This window comes from Schistocerca cancellata, chromosome 1 (genome assembly GCF_023864275.1).
Source record: "Schistocerca cancellata isolate TAMUIC-IGC-003103 chromosome 1, iqSchCanc2.1, whole genome shotgun sequence".
Taxonomy (NCBI): Eukaryota; Metazoa; Arthropoda; class Insecta; order Orthoptera; family Acrididae; genus Schistocerca; species Schistocerca cancellata.
In genome coordinates, this window is record NC_064626.1 from 289,665,860 (window position 1) to 289,686,027 (window position 20,168).

The 20,168-nt window shown below is 39.8% G+C and overlaps 1 protein-coding gene across 2 annotated transcripts in view; it reads right to left on the bottom strand.

Annotated features, from left to right (window-relative positions):
• LOC126171596 (carboxypeptidase M) overlaps nucleotides 1-20,168 on the bottom strand; it is a 307,417-nt gene that overhangs the window by 71,157 nt on the left and 216,092 nt on the right. For both annotated transcript variants that reach the window (XM_049920812.1, XM_049920813.1), the window contains exon 5: nucleotides 19,840-20,027. In XM_049920812.1, the coding sequence (XP_049776769.1) occupies nucleotides 19,840-20,027 (188 nt within the window). The remainder of the gene's footprint in view (nucleotides 1-19,839; nucleotides 20,028-20,168) is intronic.

Sequence of the window (20,168 nt, forward strand, 5' to 3'; positions counted from 1 at the left end):
GAAATTATGAAATATCTGGTGCACTTAAAATTCCTCTAATTATTATGCAATCTGAAGCTAGTTATTAAATTTATTTCTGGATTCATTTATAAATGAATGATATAACTTGGTGAAGAGTCTTCTTTTCTCAGCAAAGTTTGTAAACTCTTTTTGTTTTGTAAGCTCTTTGGAATATTGTTAGTAATGCAGAATGAGTTAGTGTAGTGGGCATGCCTCTGATGGAATTGGACATGTTTCTATGTTTGGCAATAACAATGTAAATTTCTGTTTTAATGTGGAGGTTGCAAAGACAGCATGCCATATAAGAATGGGATAAAATAAAAGTCATGGAAACAGAAATTACACAGCAGACTTATTTATCTGTTGTCAAACAATGTTAAAAAATTTCAGCCTCAAGATTCAACACCTAGATGTGATGAACTGTAGCCAACAATGAGAAAATGAAGATAAGTAAAAAAAGTTATTTGTACATCTTATTGCTCTCAAAGCCTCTGAAACAAATCAATTATTATGAAGAGAATGAAAATCAACTGGTGAAGTGAGGGAGGGTAAGATTACAGGTGGCATCAATAATGACAAGCAGAGCACCTTGTGGTAAAGGAACAGGAACTGTGAAGAGTCGGTGGAGGAAACGGTTTGTAGCTTTTATGCAGGTGGGTGGGTTGTGGATAACAGGATGAAGGTGCTGGTCTACAATACCAGAGATTCTTTCAATGGCGGCACAGTAACTGGCCACAAGGGGCATCCTCCGTGGTTTGGTTTATGGACTTCACGCAGCATGTAGAAGGTAGGAGTGTGGGGAATGGTAGGGATGAGGAGAGAGGTAGACTCTGGGGAGAGTTTCTGGGATGGGCCTACGGATTTGAGGAGAGACTGAAATCCTCCTGTTTTCCTGGAATGGGATCACTGTGGCAAGGTTTGTAGGTGGATCAATATGACAGCTGGTGGAGTGCTTCTGCCAGGTGATCCTTGTGGTTCAAAACAACAGTGGTGGTGCATTTGTGAGAAATATAAAGACAATATTTTTTATTCCTGGATTACTGTACTTCCACTATGTTTATGCTAATTTTTTGTATGTTGGTTGGTGTTTAAGAATAATGATTAATGTGTAAAATATGAACAGAGGTCCATTTATATAGAACACTAATTCCTGTAATGTTTATGAATTTTCAAATCCAAAGTTCAATTATGCAGGTTATTTATGGAAGTACTGGCTAATTACATTATATCTGTAGTTTAGGTTTTGAACTCCAAGATGTTACCAGTGTTCTAACAAGGAACACAAGGAAACACATGGCCATAAAGTAAGTATGCTCTGTTGGATCACGGAATGACATCAACAATGAGAATACTCAAAGAGTGGTTACAACTGTCACATAAAATTGACAACTCAGGGTCCACAGGCCTGTGTATGGCCTTATAAGGAAACTATCTCCATCTGGTGTCACTATAGTCATTCTGCGTGCACACCATAGATCAAGTGACTGCAGTCAATTACTGGATTGCCCTTGGCAGTTGACTTTGGGCAGCTGTAAGTACATCATTTGAATGTCAGTGTGCATAATGATTGTTGTAGTGGTCCAAATCAGGTCTGCTGTCAGTGATGGATGTAGTTACAGGAAGGTTACTGCACTCCTCCTTTCTCATGGGGAGGGGAGTGGGGGGACTAGGTGTTGCTGTTCACAATGCTGTGACTGAAGAGATGTCCACTGTGCTGGGGGCAGCAGCAAAATATGCAAGAACTCCCTAGTCCACCCTAACCGGAGCACACAGACAAAAGTGATTCAGTTGAGGGCACCCACATATCCCAGGGTGACCAATGGACAGTACTGGTGACTGAGGGACAGGAGCCATTGGGTCATCAGAGTCTATGACGATGGGCATCGATAAGGGCAGTGATGATGGTGGACAAAAGAGGAGAGGCTCTAGCAATGTAGACCCAGCTTCCATTCCTGATGATGGCAGTGCCAGGTCAGCAGAGGTGGAGGTTCCAGCACTGGCTGCAAGAATAAAATCTGTCATTGGTGTCGATGAAACCCTGATGCTGGGGTAGGCAGGTATGGCCTGGCCTTTCCAGCCACTGGAACATGCAGGGCTGACAAAGAATGAGGTGTTGAGCATCTAATATGGGGAGGGGGGCATCCTGGGAAGCAGCTGGTTCTGGTGGCATGCCGCAAGTTGATCTTCAGTGTGAACTATGATGATGTGGTGAGCACACTGGCTGTGGACAAAGGCTAGGATTGAGTGAGGACACTACCCAAAACCCATGGCTCAGACCAGTATGCCAGGAGTGATCGTCAATTAAACTAGCACTGCTGGGGTACATCTGCCCAGCAGCAAGAGGCTGAGCAACATCTACTGCTGATGGCCGTTTAGAAGCTGAGTGGGGCTATTAGCCCCATTTGGCATTTTTCTTTAAAAGCTTGAAAAAATGTGTGAGCCCCCTCAGCTGGGAAGTGTTCTATGTACTTTTGCATCCGTGCCTTAAATGTCTGGACAAGGTATTCTGCCTCACTGTTCAACTGTGTTCGAAAGGGAGATGCCATGACATGGCGAATGCCATTGTGTATACAAAAGTCCTTGAAAGATTGCACTGCAAACTGAAGACCAATGTTGGAAAGCAGGGTGCAAGGAAGCCTTCTATGGAGAATATCTTTGACAGGGTCTCAACAGTTGTATCTGACATCATGAATGGACAATGAACAGCTTAAGGAAAATGAAAAACAGCATCTATTGCCAACAATTAGAAAGTGTTTTGAAAATGACCATTGAAATTGATGTAGACTCTTTACCAAGGCCATGTAGGGTCTGGCCAAGACACAATAACTGGGTGTGGCACCACCTGCTGACCTGGACCATTGTAGCAGATCACAACAAGGTGTTCCTCCTCCTGAACCTCCTGATTGATGCCTGACCATAACATATGGTGGTGTATCAACGGTGATCCTAATGCAATCAGCAGAGAACCTTCCACCCAGAGCTGTAGGAACCATGACACAGGGAATAAACCCTTCCATTCACAGGACAATAACACCTTCCAAGAGGGAGAGATGATGGCACAGCACATAAAAATTTCAAAGCGGGTCTGATGCCTGGCACAGAGGATGGTCATGCATACAACTTGCTAAAGCACCAGAGCCATCACCACAGTAGAGGCAATAAGGAGACTGGTGATGGGGTAGCCATTGACTGTGTGCTTTGCCTCTGTATCCAGTGGAAAACAAAGCAATTCCTTCTGGTAAAATGTGGAGTCATGGCCGGCCCATGGGAGCTACGACAGAGCTTCCAAGTTCACATGTTGCAATGTGGGGTGAAAATAGATCTCATAATTGTACCATTACAAGGACAGAGCCTAGAACTGAAGGTGGTGAGTGGCTTTGTCTTGTAAGAATGTCAAAGAGCTAAACAGGGAAACCAAGGGTTTATGTCAGTAAGTAAATGAAGTTTAGTACACTATAAAAACACATGAAATTTCTTTAAAGCACCAGCAGGAGCTGCTTTTTACACCTAAGAATAACATTGCTGAACCAAATTGAGTGTTTTTGATGCAAAGGCAATAGGCTGTTCAGAGCCATTTTGGCGATGTCTCCACGTAATAAGATGCATCCATGGCCAAGACCATATGCTTGGCAGGTTCAAATGTTGCAAGACATAGTGCAGAGTGAAGACTATCCTACACAAAAGCATACTAACAAACTGCAGACCAAACAAAAGAGGGGCACATTTCCAGATTAACAGATGTAAGGGGTGGGTGAATGTAGCTGCTTTGGGAATGAACTTGTGAAAGTATGTCATTTTTCTGAGGGTTGCCAGAAGTTCTCATAAATTAGATAGATGGAGCAAAGGCATACTGGTGGTGACATGTTGTTCCATGGATCACCCATCCTCCCAGAAAATTTCATGACTCAAATAAACAACAGTAGAATGAAAAAAAGGGACACTTTGAGAGGTTACATTGAAGACCTGTAGCCTGTAGAACAGTAAATAAAGAGTGATGTCATGATGGTAACAAAAAGATAGTTGACACACTGTGGACAACTGACATTTTCTCTAAAAAAATACTGAAGATGGCAGGAGCACTAGTGACCCCAAACATTAACCGTTGACAATGATAGAGGCCCAAAGGCACAGTGACCACAAGCAACAGTTTTGATGCCTCATCCAATGGAATCTGAAGATAGGCCTCAGCCAAATCAGGTTTCTAAAAGAATTTACCCCCAGCCAACTTTGGGAGCAACTTCTCCAAGTGACGTAGGGAGTGTGTCTGTGACTGCCTGTGCATTAACAGTGATCTTGAAGTTGCCACAGAGCTGAAGTTGACCAGATGGTTTCTTTTGATTACTAACAGTGTAGCCAATTCACTTGATGAAATCAATCTAATTACTCCCAATAATATTAAGTGATCCATCTCTGTCATGATCTGGTCACATAAGGCTATTACCACCAGCCATGGGCGAAACAAGTGGGGAAAGTAGAGGGTTTTAGAGTGACGTGTGCCATGAAATTATTTGCACAACTTAACCCTGGGATCAGCAGATCTGAAAGCTCAGAACACATGGAATCCAATTAGTGATTAGGCATTTTGTCAGACACCAGATGCACCACACATGTAATAGAAAAACCAAAGGTAGCCAAAGCACATAATCCTAACAGATCTTCAGTACTCACCAACAGAATAGACAACTAACGTGTAAACTGTGTCAGCCATGAACTGGCTGAGAACAGGAATCTGCTGTTTGTTACAGCCTACCAAGCAATGCTTGATGTGCACCAATGGTGGGGACCCAAGCCTGGTGTACATCTATCAGTTGGGGAGGGACATATTGGCCCCCATGTCAACTTGTAGGGTTAATGGCTGATCCATCACTTGCACTTCAGTGAAAAGTTTGTTCCAGCCTGTAGACAACTGCTAACGCAATGATGAGCTGCATGCTGTCCACAACAGTAACATCACTCCAAGCCACTAACTGGCAGCCTGTGGCACAGAAGATCTGGACAACTGTGCAACCTTTTTCAATGATGCGTCCTCAAATTGAAGGGCATATTGACATACACAATGTGATCAAAAGTATCTGGACACCTGGCTGTAAATGACTTACAAGTTCATGGCACCCTCCATCGGTAATACTGGAATTCAATATGGTGTTGGCCCACCCTTAGCCTTGATGACAGCTTTCAGTCTCGCAGGCATATGTTCAATCAGGTGCTGGAAGGTTTCTTGGGGAATGGCAGCCCATTCTTCATCGAGTGCTGCACTGAGGAGAGGTATCGATGTCGATCAGTGAGGCCTGGCCTGAAGTCTGCATTCCAAAACATCCCAAAGGTGTTCTGTAGGATTCAGGTCAGCACTCTGTGCAGGCCAGTCCATTACAGGGATGTTATTGTAGGTGTAACCACTCCACCACTGGCTGTGCATTATGAACAGGTTTTCGATCATGTTGAAAGATGCAATCACTATCTCTCAACTGCTCTTCAACAGTGGGAAACAAGAAGGTACTTAAAACATCAGTGTAGTCCTGAGCTGTGATAGTGCCATGCAAAACAACAAGGGGTGCAAGCCCCCTCCAGGAAAAACATGACCACACCATAACACCACCACATCCAAATTATACTGTTGGCACTACACACACTGGCAGACGATGTTCACCGGGCATTTGCCATACCCACACTTTGCCACTGGATTGGCACATTGTGTACTGTGATTCGTCACTCCACACAATGTTTTTCCACTGTTCAATTACCCAATGTTTACGCTCCTTACACCAAGCGAGGGATCATTTGGCATTTACCGGCATGATGTGTGGCTTATGAGCAGCTGCTCAACCATGAAATCCAAGTGCTCTCACCTCCTACCTAACTGTCATAGTGCCTGCAGTGGATCCAATGCAGTTTGGAATTCCTGTATGATGGTCTGGATAGATGTCTGCCTATTTCACATTATGACCCTCTTCAACTGTCGGCAGTCTCAGTCAGTCAACAGACTAGAGGTCGGCCTCTATGCTTTTGTGCTGTACATGCCCCTTCATGTTTCCACTTCACTATCACATTGCAAATAGTGGGCCTAGGGATGTTTAGGAGTGTGGAAATCTTACATACAGACATATGACATAAGTGACACCCAATCACCTCACCACGTTCAAAGTCTGTGAGTTCTGCGGGGCACCCCATTCTGCTCTCTCACGATGTCTAGTGACTACTGAGGTCACTAATATGGAGTACCTGGCAGTAGGTGGCAACACAGTACACCTAATATGAAAGACATATGTTTTTGGGGGTGCCCAGATACTTTTGATGATGTAGTGTACCTCTTTATCTGGGGCCAATGTTTCCTTGGACCATGCTGTCCATGTTAAGACTCCTAACAGTGATGAACTGACATATATGATTGATGCCATGAATCTTGGTTACCCAAGTTCAATATGAATCCTGCAATTGTTTGTGACATTGGTGCAATTCAACACACACAGCAACCACATGTGTGCTCTTGTGATGATAGGAGGACAGCTAATGACACGTATCATGGCTCTTGCAGAGGAGCTAACTGGTACAATAATGCTGGCGCATACTACACTTGGTGTAGTGGCCCAACCCACATCCACTGTGGGTTGTAGATGCAGTTACCCATTGGCTGCTACACCCAACTTAATCTTGATGGTGGTTCCTCAGTGATCAGCAATGGACCATTATGGTGCATTTCTTAAGATAATGGAGCTGTACTTAGGAGGAGCATACAAATTCCCATTCAGCCATCTAGATTTAGGTTTTATGTGCTTTCCTCTATCAACCAGTTACTAAGAATACCATTGTGACAATAACCATTTCATAATTTTGTCGGAAATCACATTTGATAAATGACTTACATTGTTAAAGATATTTTGCATTTGTCTCATATGCCTTAGTAGGTATCAGTGACAGTCTCGTAAAATACAACAGCATGACGGAGTCAGCAGAAGAGAGATACTTTATATAATATGTTGTTAAGACTGATAAACATACATGACTGAACTTACATAATTTTACATGATGAATTGACAAGGCAGGAAGTGAGTGGTGTGTGGTGACCCATGAAGGGCAATCAGTCTTTACTGTTATTTTATTTTAATTTTCTCCAGGAGGAAAAGAGAGGCACATTGTTTGTTACTTTCTTGTCAGAATATTGTACAAAATGTGAGGAATGGGTGATTTCACTTCCTGCTTTTTCCCTGGGGAGATCATTGACATTAGAGCTGTGATCCAGTGTGAACCTTTCAGAAATAACCAAGACTAATACTGAACCCAAAATGTATTTGGGAACATCATCATCAGAGGGAGATCAAGAGATGAATACAGATGAATACACTAAGCAGATTCAGAAGGACGTAGGTTGCAGTAGATACTGGGAGATGAAGAAGCTTGCACAGGATAGAGTAGCATGGAGAGCTGCATCAAACCAGCCTCAGGACTGAAGACCACAACAACAACATCATCAGCACTAATGTCTCAGACTATTTAATGCAGGATGATGTTCATGATGGGGTGCTCAGTTACATCTCATGAAGTACTGGTGTCAATTTCCAGTCCTGATTAGTATTAGTACTTCTTTATTTATGTAACTAGTGACAATATCAGAAAAAAATTGTATGGCATTGTTATTCATGTTTCTAAATCAACAAAAAAGCTGAAGAATTATTAGATATTGTCAATCAGTTAATTCATTTTGCCATTCCAAGGCATATCTAAGTAACTGTGGATACTTTTCATGATGATCCATGATTCTTATGGAATGGAGACAGAAACTCAGATGTTGATTTCACTGTCAAATTTGTCACCATTGTCATAGATGTGATCTTTTGAGCTGTGCACAATCTCTCAATCATAATTGGGGCTGTACAAATATCATCATTCACTGCAACAAATGTATCCAGTGATACTACACACATCAAAAATGTTTTGCATCACCTTGGTTCCTAGAGTTCCGGAACCTGTACAGAAAATTGGAATAGAGATCAATATAAACTTCATTTCCACATTTTTTATTGCTCATAAAAACCACAAATTACATTTTGTACCACCATACAGTGAGAACTTCAGAGGTGGTGGTCCAGATTCCTGTACACACCGGTACCTCTAATACCCAGTAGCACGTACTCTTGCATTGATGCGTGCCTGTATTTGTCATGGCATACTATCCATAAGTTCATCAAGGCACTGTTGGTCCAGATTGTCTCATTCCTCAATGGCAATTTGGCATAGATCCCTCAGAGTGGTTGGTGGGTCATGTCGTCCATAGACAGCCCTTTTAAATCTATCCCAGGCATGCTCAATAGTGTTCATGTCTGGAGAACATGCTGGCCACTCTAGTCGAGCAATGTCATTATCCTGAAGGAAGTGATTCGCAAGATGTGCATGATGAGGGTAAGAATTGTCATCCATGAAGACAAACGCCTCGCCAATGTGCTACCAATATGGTTGCAGTATCGGTTGGAGGAAGGCATTCATGTATCATACAGCCATTATGGCGCCTTCCATGAGCACCAGTGGTGTACCTTGGCCCCACATAATGCCACCTCAAAACAACAGGGCTGCTGCACTTGCTGGACAGTGTGTCTAAGGCATTCAACCTGAACAGGTTGCCTCCAAACATGTCTCTGATGACTGTCTGGTTGAAGGCATATGCGACACTCAACACTGAAGAGAATGTGATGCCAGTAATGAGTGGTCCATTCGGCATGTTGTTGGGCCCACCTCTATTGTGCTGCATGGTGTCATGGTTGCAAAGATGGATCTCACCATCGACATCGAGAGTGGAGTTGCACATCATGCTCCTATTGCACACAGTTTGAGTCGTAATGTGACGTCCTGTAGCTGCACAAAAAGCATTATTCAACATGATGGCATTGCTGTCAGGGTCCTCTGAGCCATAATCTGTAGATGGTGGTTATCCACTGCAGTAGTAGCCTTTGGGTGGCCTGAATGAGGTATTTCATTGACAGTTCCTGTCTGTCCGTATCTCCTCCATGGCCGAACAACATCGCTTTGGTTCATTCTGAGATGCCTGGACACTTCCCTTGTTGAGAGCCCTTCCTGGCACAAAGTAACAATGTGGACATGAAGAAGCTGTGGTGTTGACCATCTATGCATGGTTGAACTACATACAACATGAGCCATGTACCTCTTTCTTGGTGGAGTGACTGGAACTGATCACCTGTCAGACCCCTGCCGTTTAATAGGCGCTGCTCATGCATGGTTGTTTGTGTCTTTGGGCAGGTTTAGGGACATCTCTGAACAGTTAAAAGAACTATGTTTGTGTTACAATATTCACAGTCAATGCCTATCTTCAGGAGTTCTAGGAACTGGGGTGACGCAAAACGTTTTTTGATGTGTGTATATAGAATACTTTAATAAAGTGGAAACTTTCATGGACACTTCATTAAAAGTAGGTTCAGTTCCAGTATCTGTTGATTCTTGATAGTAATCTTTAAAGTTTTCTATAATCCTTTGACTTCATGTTTGTAAAGTACATGCAGTGTTTAGAGGCAAATATATACGCTTTATAGCTTTTAATAGAATATAGGTACACACTACAAAATTACCAACCATAAGTGCAACTTCATGCACTTATTGTAAAAGTACTTATCCAAACTGAGAATCCAACTAGTGTACGTGTGGCCACCACCTGCATCTTTCTATTCACCACATGTTCAACAGGTAATATTCATGCCTATTTAAAATTCTGCAATTTTAAACTTTTCCAGTAAACATAAATATAGTTTCTCCAATATGTCCAAATTGCTACTTAGCAAATTTCAAAATTCTTTTCTTAGTGGTTCCCCCCTCTCCCTCTTTCCTGAACACAATTGTCTCTTAGAGTAAAAGATTTCTTAGCTAAACAACAGTAAAATGAGCAAGTTTTAGCAGTGCTGAAGACATTTTTCATTTTATATTGTTCAGTACTGAAGGCAATGGAGATTGCACTTAGTATGTAGTCAAGTATTACAAAACTTGGTTAGCTTCATCACAAATGTATTTTAACTCAATAGGCGTTATTTCCCCAAAAACATACAAACAGCCCAGATATGCAGGGCATTCAGTATTTGTACCCATTTATTCAGCAGGTTTATCTTTCCAGCATTGTAGGTCATGACACCTTTCGGCTTGAATATAAAAAACAACATATCTTTACATCTTCTTGTTTAGCCATTCTCATGCATTTTCTTAGTGCCCTCAATATACTACATTCAAATATTGCCATAAGTTGCCTCAGTTTTTAATTACCATCAACAGAGTAGAGTTAGCAATGCCTAACTCTTTACAGATTTTCATTTTCAACCTCTGTCATCAACCATTTTAAGCAAGTCCATCTTTAATTTAAGCAAAACATTGCTCTTTTTTCACTCCAATTTCTCTGCCACTGCACTGGAAAATGGGCTCTTTTGACAATGTCAGTACTCAAAGACAAGCAGTATTGTAGCTGCAGTAGCAACCATTTTAATTTATTTGGGTCTAATGAAAACAAAAATAAGCTAATAATTCTTGGTGATATTGCAACTGTAAGAAGCAGGAGTGTTTTGAGAAACTAAGTCTTTTTTGCTGAGGGAAAAATACATATTATTTTTTTGGGAGCAAACTATCATTTCACAGTAACCTAGGTTTCATGCCAAGCATTTTTGTGTGAAACATTTTTCACTGTAAATAAGTTATTCAGTGGACTCCCTTGCTCTAACAGCACATTGTAATCAAACATAAGGAAAACAGCATTTAGCAATGCAAAGGCTTACTTTGGTAGAAACAAGAAGAGAAAAAAATCCTTTATTTCTAAGGCTTAAACACAAGAAAATAGACTGATGAACTCAGCAGTTTGGTCCCACAGGAACTTGTCACTGCCACAAGAAAACATTTTAAAACAGCAATAATCAGAATGGCAAACACATAAATGATTCACAAATCCATATACTGCAGAAACTGCAACAATCCATCTAGATTCAATGCATATGTTATAGAGACTGTGCAGTTTGAAGCTTGTGGCAGTTAAAATGAAAGTAGAAAATAGAAGTGATCATTTTGGAAAAATGAAAACATTGGCTAAATGGAATTCTTACACTTTCAATTTTGTTCTTTGAACTGAAACAACATGCACCTAGTCCTGTCTAGAGTCCTCTGCTGTAACAAAAATGTTTTAGTAGTTAGCGTGATTAATATTTCTCTTTGAAAGAGAGGCAAAAGAAACAAAAGAAGCTGTCACTGACTGTTTAAAATATTTCTTTGCTGGCTGCCTTGAAGTTACTTCTGATTTCCTACATTCCGGGAAAATAAATAGATAATTTTGTAATTGATTTACAGACTCCTATATTGTTTTATAAATTATTTAACTCTTGATATAAAAGCTTCTACCAATTTTAAATGAAAGTATTTGAACCCTTTCAGAAAGTTTTTTTATCCATTTGCAATTTATATTTAAAAACATGACCAGAGATAATGCAAAAATAATGTATACCCTGCCAACATTGCAATGTGTGTGTATGTTTTTGTCTGCCCTTATATACAATCAAATGAACATACATGTGTTGATGGATGAAGACAGACAAGGTGAGCTGAATACAATTTTTTTGGAGGCCAGAATTAGAAAGCTTTCCAGCAGGTGGAGGTCACACATGTGTGGCAAGTAATTTATGGTTTCTAAATGCAGGCAACAACTATCTGAACAATAAGGTGAATGAGTAGGGAAGTCAATATTTTACAACTTTATTAAACCACAAACAACATGCTTACAAGGTGGATACCTTAGAATATATAAAAGTTCTCTATAATCAAGAAACTCCAAAAATCAACCAAATCAAAATGAAAGCTTTTAGTTATAAATCAGCTTAGAGGGTCAATGTACAGTAAGGAGCTTCCTCAACCCATGCACCCATTCTAATGTTTTTGAGCTCACCAGAAGCAAGATACTGATTGCCAGTAACAGCAGCAAGTCCCATTCCAGCATTTTTGATACTGCTGCGGACTGTAAAGGGGTCAAACATTGCACATGTATTCTTTAGAATTTGCCATAAAATTTAGTCATGGAACATTTTTTAAAATTTTTTTGTGTTGTAAGTATGTCCTTTCCATAAAAATTCATCAGACAGAAAAGTCAGAAAATACTATTTCCAAAGCAGTGATAGTGATGTGATTCTGTGCATTTATTATTGTCAGTAGAAAACAGTGATCATTAATTTTAGTTTATGTGACATAATTAAATCATGAAAGAAACTGGGTTCAAAACTTTGTAAATGGAGCCCTCATACTGCAAAAAAGACAAGAATTAAAAAACAAAACCTATGTAAAAGAAGTAGATTTATGAACAAAGTTTTCTCTTTGGTAGATGAAAATCAGTTTATTTATAGCTAAGAGGATCATCTGTCAAGCATAATGCTATGATAATTGCAAGAAACAGAATGCTATGATAATTACAAGAAACAGAATATATTTTCAGTGCTGACATCATTCTCTACACAATAAGAGGTGTTACAGGAACTTCTTAACTTCTAAGTATTTGCTATGGCATCAGCAAGGACATCCATACGTGGGGTCAAGGAGGGACTGCGGCACCACCTCACTCTCAGAGAAAGGAAAAATATAGTGTACTCAGGTATTTTTCTTTCAAGAAAATGATTAAAAAGTTGGTATTACACAGATTTTTAACAGGATCAGATCTGGAACTTTTATGTGGCTACTTGTGTCACCATTCATCTTCCAAATATTAAAAATACTGCATACCCCAACATCTAGATCACTTCCCCTCCCCCCCTTCCTCCCTACAAACTGTTGTATGGACCCTCTTGAGCATTAGTACTATTGTACTGCACAATTAAAAATCACTAAGTTGTTAAACTTGTATCACATTGCACATTTATAAAATTATGGGACCATATTTTTCATGAAGGCAATATATTAATTGTTGTAAAGCTATCATTTTTTCCCCTAGGGCAGTGGTGAAAGAAAGTATACAAAATTGTTTGTTTTATGTTGATATTATTTAACTGTCAGGAGTGCTGCTGGGTATTGTCTTCTTTGTGTGATATTTTTATGATGGAACTCATTGCTTTTATTGGGCGCTACATGAATCTCAGGTAGCACCTTGTGAAGGCAACAAGACACATCATCAGAACATAATGTAATGAAGTTGATAATATCTGGCAGCCCAGTCAACAACTCAAGAATGTCAGCAAACTCACAGGAAAGCCTGAAAAATTATACATGTTTTACGTCACTGCTTAGTATACTAAATTAGGAAATGATCTGTGCTCAACACCATGGAGTCTTTCACTTGAAAAGTGTGTCATCTTTATCCTTTTCTACATGTGCAGATGACCAGTTATGAATTTCATTGGCCTGGAGACATTTGAGATGACATCACTTGGCACCAAACATATGAGTTTCACCCCTTTTCTTATCACCTCATTGTTGCACTTAGTTTCACAACATCCATCTAATTCCTCAGTGAAAGAGATAATCATGTCAGTAATCCTTGAGAGAACATGATAATGTACGGTATCTTACAACTTGGAATACATACTTAATATGTGGGTTGATCAGTGACATTTCATTTCTAGGCAGTTGTTATTGTTGAGTTCTTTGGTTGAAAGATTGGTTTAATGCAGCTTTCCATGATAGTATGTCTTGAACAAGTCTCTTGGTAGTCTGAAATGATAATTAAATTAACACCTTAAAGCTGCTGACAGGCATTGATATACAGCAACAGGGACAGTTGAAAATGTGTGCCCTGACCAAGACTCGAACCCGGGATCTCCTGCTTACATGGCAGACGCACTACCCATCTGAGCCACCGAGGGCACAGAGGATAGATAGTGCGACTGCAGGGATTTATCCCTTGCATGCTCCCCGTCAGACCCACATTCCCACCTTTATGTCCACACACTACATTCATAGTGCCCCTGCCCATCACACTTATTACTCGCGGCAGACAATCTTACCGAATCCCATATGAGTTCGCCTAAAGAAACAATGGCCATATTTGAAGAAATGCTCAAAGCTGGGATAATCCACTATTGCAATAGGTTGTGGTCTTTGCCTTTGCACCTCATTCACAAGAAAGGAAACTTGTAGCCTGTTTGAATTTATATTTGTGCCAGTTTATCTAAAAAATGCCACACATACATGTAAATATTTTGTGGATGAAGTGCATTTTACTTCACACCCTTGATGACTTTCAGGTGTTCTCTCCAAATGCCCAACTACACAAATGATGTACAGCAAATGGTCAGTGACTACATAACTACGGCATAGTACTGAATGAAGAGAAGTGCATTATTGACAAAGTACACACATCAGAGATATCACTAAACCTGCCCAAAGATGTAAGCAACCATGTCTGAGCAGCACCTATTAGATGAATGGGGTTCGAAAGCTGATCAGTTCCAATCATTCCATCAGGAAGGAGGTGCACGGCACTTGTTGTATGTAGCTCAATCATGCCTAGATGGTCTATATTGCAGTTTCATTGCATTCTCATTGTTACTTTGTGCCATGAAGGGCTCTAGCAAGGAATGTGTCCAGACATCTTGGAGTGAACCAAAGTGATGTTGTTCGGACATGGAGGAGATACAGAGGAACTGTCATGACATGCTTCGCTCAGGCTGCCCAATGGCTACTACTGCAGTGGATGACCACCACCTACAGATTGTGGCTCAGAGGAACCCTGACAGCAATGCCATCATGTTGAATAATGCTTTTCATGCAGCCACAGGACATCATGCTATGACTCAAACTATGCGCAATAGGCTGCATGATGCGCAACTCCATTCTCGACATTCATGGTAAGATGCATCTTTGCAACCACGACACCATGCAGCACGGTAAAGGTGGGCCCAACAACATGCTGAATGGACCACTCATTATTGGCATCATGTTCTCTTCAGCGATGAGTGTCACATATGCCTTCAACCAGACAGTCATTGGAGACGTGTTTGGAGGCAACCTGGTCAGGTTGAGTGCCTTAGACACACTGTCCAGTGAGTGCAGCAGGTGGACGTTCCCTGCTGTTTTGAGGTGACATTATTTGGGGCCAACGTACGCTGCTGGTGCTCATGGAAGGCGCCATAATGGCTGTATGATACGTGAATGCCTTCCTCCAATCGATACTGCAACCATATCGGCAGCATCAACTGGAGTGGCCAGCATGTTCCGCAGACATGAACCCTATTGAGCATGCCTGGGATAGATTGAAAAGGGCTGTTTACTGACGATTTGACCCACCAACCACTCTGAGGGATCTATGCTGAATCGCCATTGAGGAGCGGGACAATCTGGATCAACAGCGCCTTGATGAACTTGTGGATAGTATGCCATGACGAATACAGGCACGCATCAATGCGAGAGGATGTGCTACTGGTATTAGAGGTACTGGTGTGTACAGCAATCTGGACCACCGCCTCTGAAGGTCTTGCTGTATGGTGGTACAATGTGTGGTTTTCATGAGCAATAAAAAGGGGTTGAAATGATGTTTACGCTAATCTCTATTCTAATTTTCTGTACAGGTTCCGGAACTCTAGGGACCGAGGTGATGCAAAACCTTGTTTGCTGTGTGTATAAGTAATCTTCCTGTGACACACAGTTTTGGCAGATGGCTTGCATCCATTACCAGGGAAGACAGCAAATCTACAAGCCCTTCTGAAGCTGACAGACTACCAACAATTATGATGTTTCCTAGGAATGATCAACTTTTATCATCACCACCTCCCAATAATGACAGCTATACAAATGCACTCTCAGGACACGATACCATGATCCCTCAAGTAATCCCCAGGGATGGAAAAAACTTTCTGCAATCTTCAGTTGAGTCTAACTAGTACCATGTTCCTCTCTTGCCACTTGCCATCTGTGCCTCTCGTAATGGTGATAGACCCTATTCAATAGTGATGCATGCATCCCTTACACCAATAACTGACCAACATTGGCAACCATTGATTTTTTTCCATAAAGTTGTAACTAGCACAACAGCAGTGGAGCTTGTGTGACTGCAAACTGCTTGCAATTTATGAAGCTGTTCAATATTTCTGTACAAAAACTGAAGCTCACTCTGGGACAGTTTCACCAACCATAAACCGGTAGTTTACATTTTCCAGAATATTAGTTACTAGTGTTCTGTCCTGGCAGTTCAGACACACAGGGATTGTCAGTTATTTCATGATGGAAGTTTACCACATGAAAGGAGTAGAAAAGATCATGACTGAATACTTTTTCATATCTGTGTTTGGAAAATACCATTGACTACAAAGAACTCAGGCTGCAGATCCAGAACTACTGCATTTATTGGCCAGCCCTTCCACAGGACTATTACTCATGCAACTTCTACTGCCAGGTACCAATTTAACACTATAATTCCTTGTCTCTCAGCAGAAGTCAAGACATTTTGCCTAAACTCCACAAAGCTGCTCTGGATAGTGTTCACAATCTATCACACACAAATGCAAACACTAGCTTCTGGTTGATCATTTGTGCAGCCATTGATTTTTTTTAAAAAAGGTAACTATACATGGGTATTTTTGTTTATTCAGTTCCAGCAATGCAAAGTATGATGATATATACACACCAACATCGAGCAGTTTCAAGGTCAAGCAAAGATTTGCCCACATCCACATTAATCTTGTAGACCTGCTTCCACCTACAAATGACTGAGACATCTTTCTGCAACAGTAGACAGATTTCCTTGATGATAACAAGCTATATCCATCATAGACATTTCTGCCAACACAACAGCAAAAATCTTCATCGTCAGCTGGACAGCATGATTGAGTTGTTCCCTCTGTGTCACCACAGATGAGGATTGATAATCTGAATATGTTTTGTTCCAAGAACTGTCCAACTTGTGTGGCATCTAGCATCATCATAGAACAAACTATCATGCTGCCAGCAATGGAATGATACAAATATGGCTGCAGACCCTAAAGACAACTCTCATGTGCCACCATGAAAAATAGTCTGAGACCCTCCCCTTGGTCGTTTTACAGATTCACACAGAGTGAAAGCTAGACATGAGTATATCATTAGGAGAGGTAGTGTGTGTGGAGCTGCTACACTTTCTGGCAAGCTGTCTGACACCTGCACTGCTATCCATGGTAGAACTGCCACAACTCTGAGACCATGTAGCCAAGATTCATCCCCTACCTACTTTGCACCATGGCAAACATCCTGCTCTTGTCCACAAAGTTTTGGACAACAGTATTCACATCATGCTCTCTACATATCTCGTCAGATAGCCATTTCCAACATCATACACTGGATCCTTCCTAATGTTCTGATGAGACCACACCATACAGATCTAGCAAAAAATCAGAAAGACAAAGGCCAGCATGGGTCACATCTTAACCCCTACAAGACACCATGCTGAAGCCATAAGTCTTACCTTATCAGGAGATAGATGTATAGACATCACCTATGGTTACCACCCTCTTCCATCAGTCAGAAGCCACACCATCATGGCATCCAACAGCTGCACTGATGTCATAGTTACCAGCCCACACAACAGCCAGTTGGCAAATAAAGTTTCAGTTTCCTTACATTCCAAGTGCTCTGCATTGTGGGGGAGACGGGGTAAATGTGTGTGAATAATCAGTACAGTAACTGACTGTAGTGTGTGTTATCTCTTTGAAGTTACTCTCAGTGTCAAATATGTGTGTTTGGATATTACTGTTACTAGACTTACAATGTAATTCTGTATGATTCAGTTCTGTAAATTATTTTATTCGACATATAAGCCTTATCCAGCAGTATTTCCGCATACTTTATCTTAACTACTTTGTCCTGTTTTTGATGCAGCTGTTTGTATTGTGGCAACTGTTTTCCTATTTCTGTGTGTTTAATAATCTCATCCTATGATAATCACCATTTATTCTTAATACTCACTTCGTCTTATAAGTTATAAATGTGGAATTCAGCTGTTTCTCTCCATTTGCACACATAAATGTACTGGTTTCGAACCTTACAATGAAATAATATTCAACAAGAGCACGTGATGAGAAGAATATTATTTTTTGTAGATTATAAATTAAATTATCCTTTTATCATTTAGATTTGAATAGTTAGAAATTCTGTAAGCTGCGCTTAATCAGATATTTAGTACATTTGTTTTGCAGTTTACCAAAAAGTGCTCTTATGTAAGATCTATGGATATTGTGTATTTAAATGGTAAAATGTTTTATGATATTTTATTTTCGTAGATGTCTAAATAGGAGTTTATAGTTATAATTTACATCTGTGCATCTAAACAAAACAAAAAATGTAGTGAATATTACTATAACTCAATACTGCTGTATGCAAAATAACTATGAGTTGACCTAATTTAAGCAAATACACTGGCCAAGTTCAAAAAACAAAAAAAAAAATGCTGAGGTTAGTAGCCTTATAATGTTTATGTAATTCACAGTTCAAAATCTCTGATTCATTGGTGCAAGTCAAACTCACCTGCACATAGTGGGGAAGATCTACACATTCCTTTGTGAAGCAAGAATAAAGCATTGAAATTTCAGCATTAATTGTCAACAATAAATTACAAAAAAAGAGTTGAGATTTGAAACAATTTTTTTTGAATTCATAATTTATAAATAATATTGTTGATAACTACTATTCTATTTTCCCCTTTGGTTAAAAGAAAATGATTGCCTTGCTGGAGCAGACATTCTGATAGAAGGTGGGTAATAATTTAAAAATAAAGTTATGATTATCTTTAGATTTATTCAATCTTTTATATTTTATTGTGCAATTAAAAATAAATAATTTACTAATGCTCTTTAAATGTTCACTTTTGAGCAATTATTTTTATTTAACAAAATACATTTGCTAATATTTCTTACACATTGAAATGCAGTTGCATGTATGGGAACTTAAGAGATAATCATCTTACTAACTGAAGGAATAGTATATAATGAATGGATAAATAAAATAAATGATCCTGGACAGTCATCCAAGTCCTAACAACTGTATCCAGATAGCAGTTCAGTTGCCTAAGATCTGGAACCTAGATCTTCTGACAGTGAACAATAATTATGTGGACGGTTCAGTTTGGTTGCAACAGTCTTCTTTACTTTCCTTTCATTTCCCAGCTCCTTCAATGGAATAATTGATAATGTGAATTGTTAGGTTACTTGGTCATAGAAAAACCTGCTCTGAATAACTACTGGTATTAAATTCTTTGTGTACACTACCTTTACAATCTGTCTTTCTTAGTAATGCATGATTTTAGAATGTTGAAGATGTATGACAGAGAAAAACAAATTTAATATGTACAGAATAGCTGTATTAACTGAGTAGCAACAATAACTTCAAAATAGAATGTAATAAATCATTCTGCTACATTTTAAACATATTGATAATGTTGTACCATTATCTGTGATATTACAAGCATGATTTATTTCTTGAGTACATAAGTTCAAGTTAGTTTATTTTCATGTACCTAAAATACCATTCTTTTTGCATGTTTATGTCCAGACTGACTTCTAAATAAAACTGTAACTGTGTCATCTAATAAAATGTTAAGAGTCACCGACTTAATCTCCAGGTGGCATTTCTAACATTTCAAAAACAAATTTCTACAGCCTCTGTTTGCCCTTAAAATATTGCCCTTTGCTCACACCACATGTGTATACATATTACTGCTCTACGAATAAGAACTTACAGCTAAATTTTTACTACTGGTATGTATTGTAGAATGAATGTGTTCTGTTACAGCACTGTAGCTTTTACTTGAAAAAGTCTAAACTGAACACACACACACACACACACACACACACACACACACACACACACACACACACACACACACACACACACACACCATTAAGTACATGCTACATTAAAACTTACTCGAATTTGGTGTATTGTCAAATGGATAGCTTGCTACAAGTGCCCCTCCATGTAGACCTCCTGATAGCACAAACTGAATCTTAGAGATCCACTCTTTCACTGCATCTGTTTCTGGCTGCCCTCGTTTGTTATTCTGCTTGAAATAATCTGGGAAGTTGCGGTTTAAATCAAAACCTCGTGCATTGTACCTGAAATATCAAATCTCAGTTACTGATTACTGTACTACAGTCATAAGGATTTGTATCTTTGAGTGCTTTTAATTGAATTGAAACAAATTTTAAAAGTTGTTCATTTAGAAGTACAAAATATAGCACTTTATAAACATATTT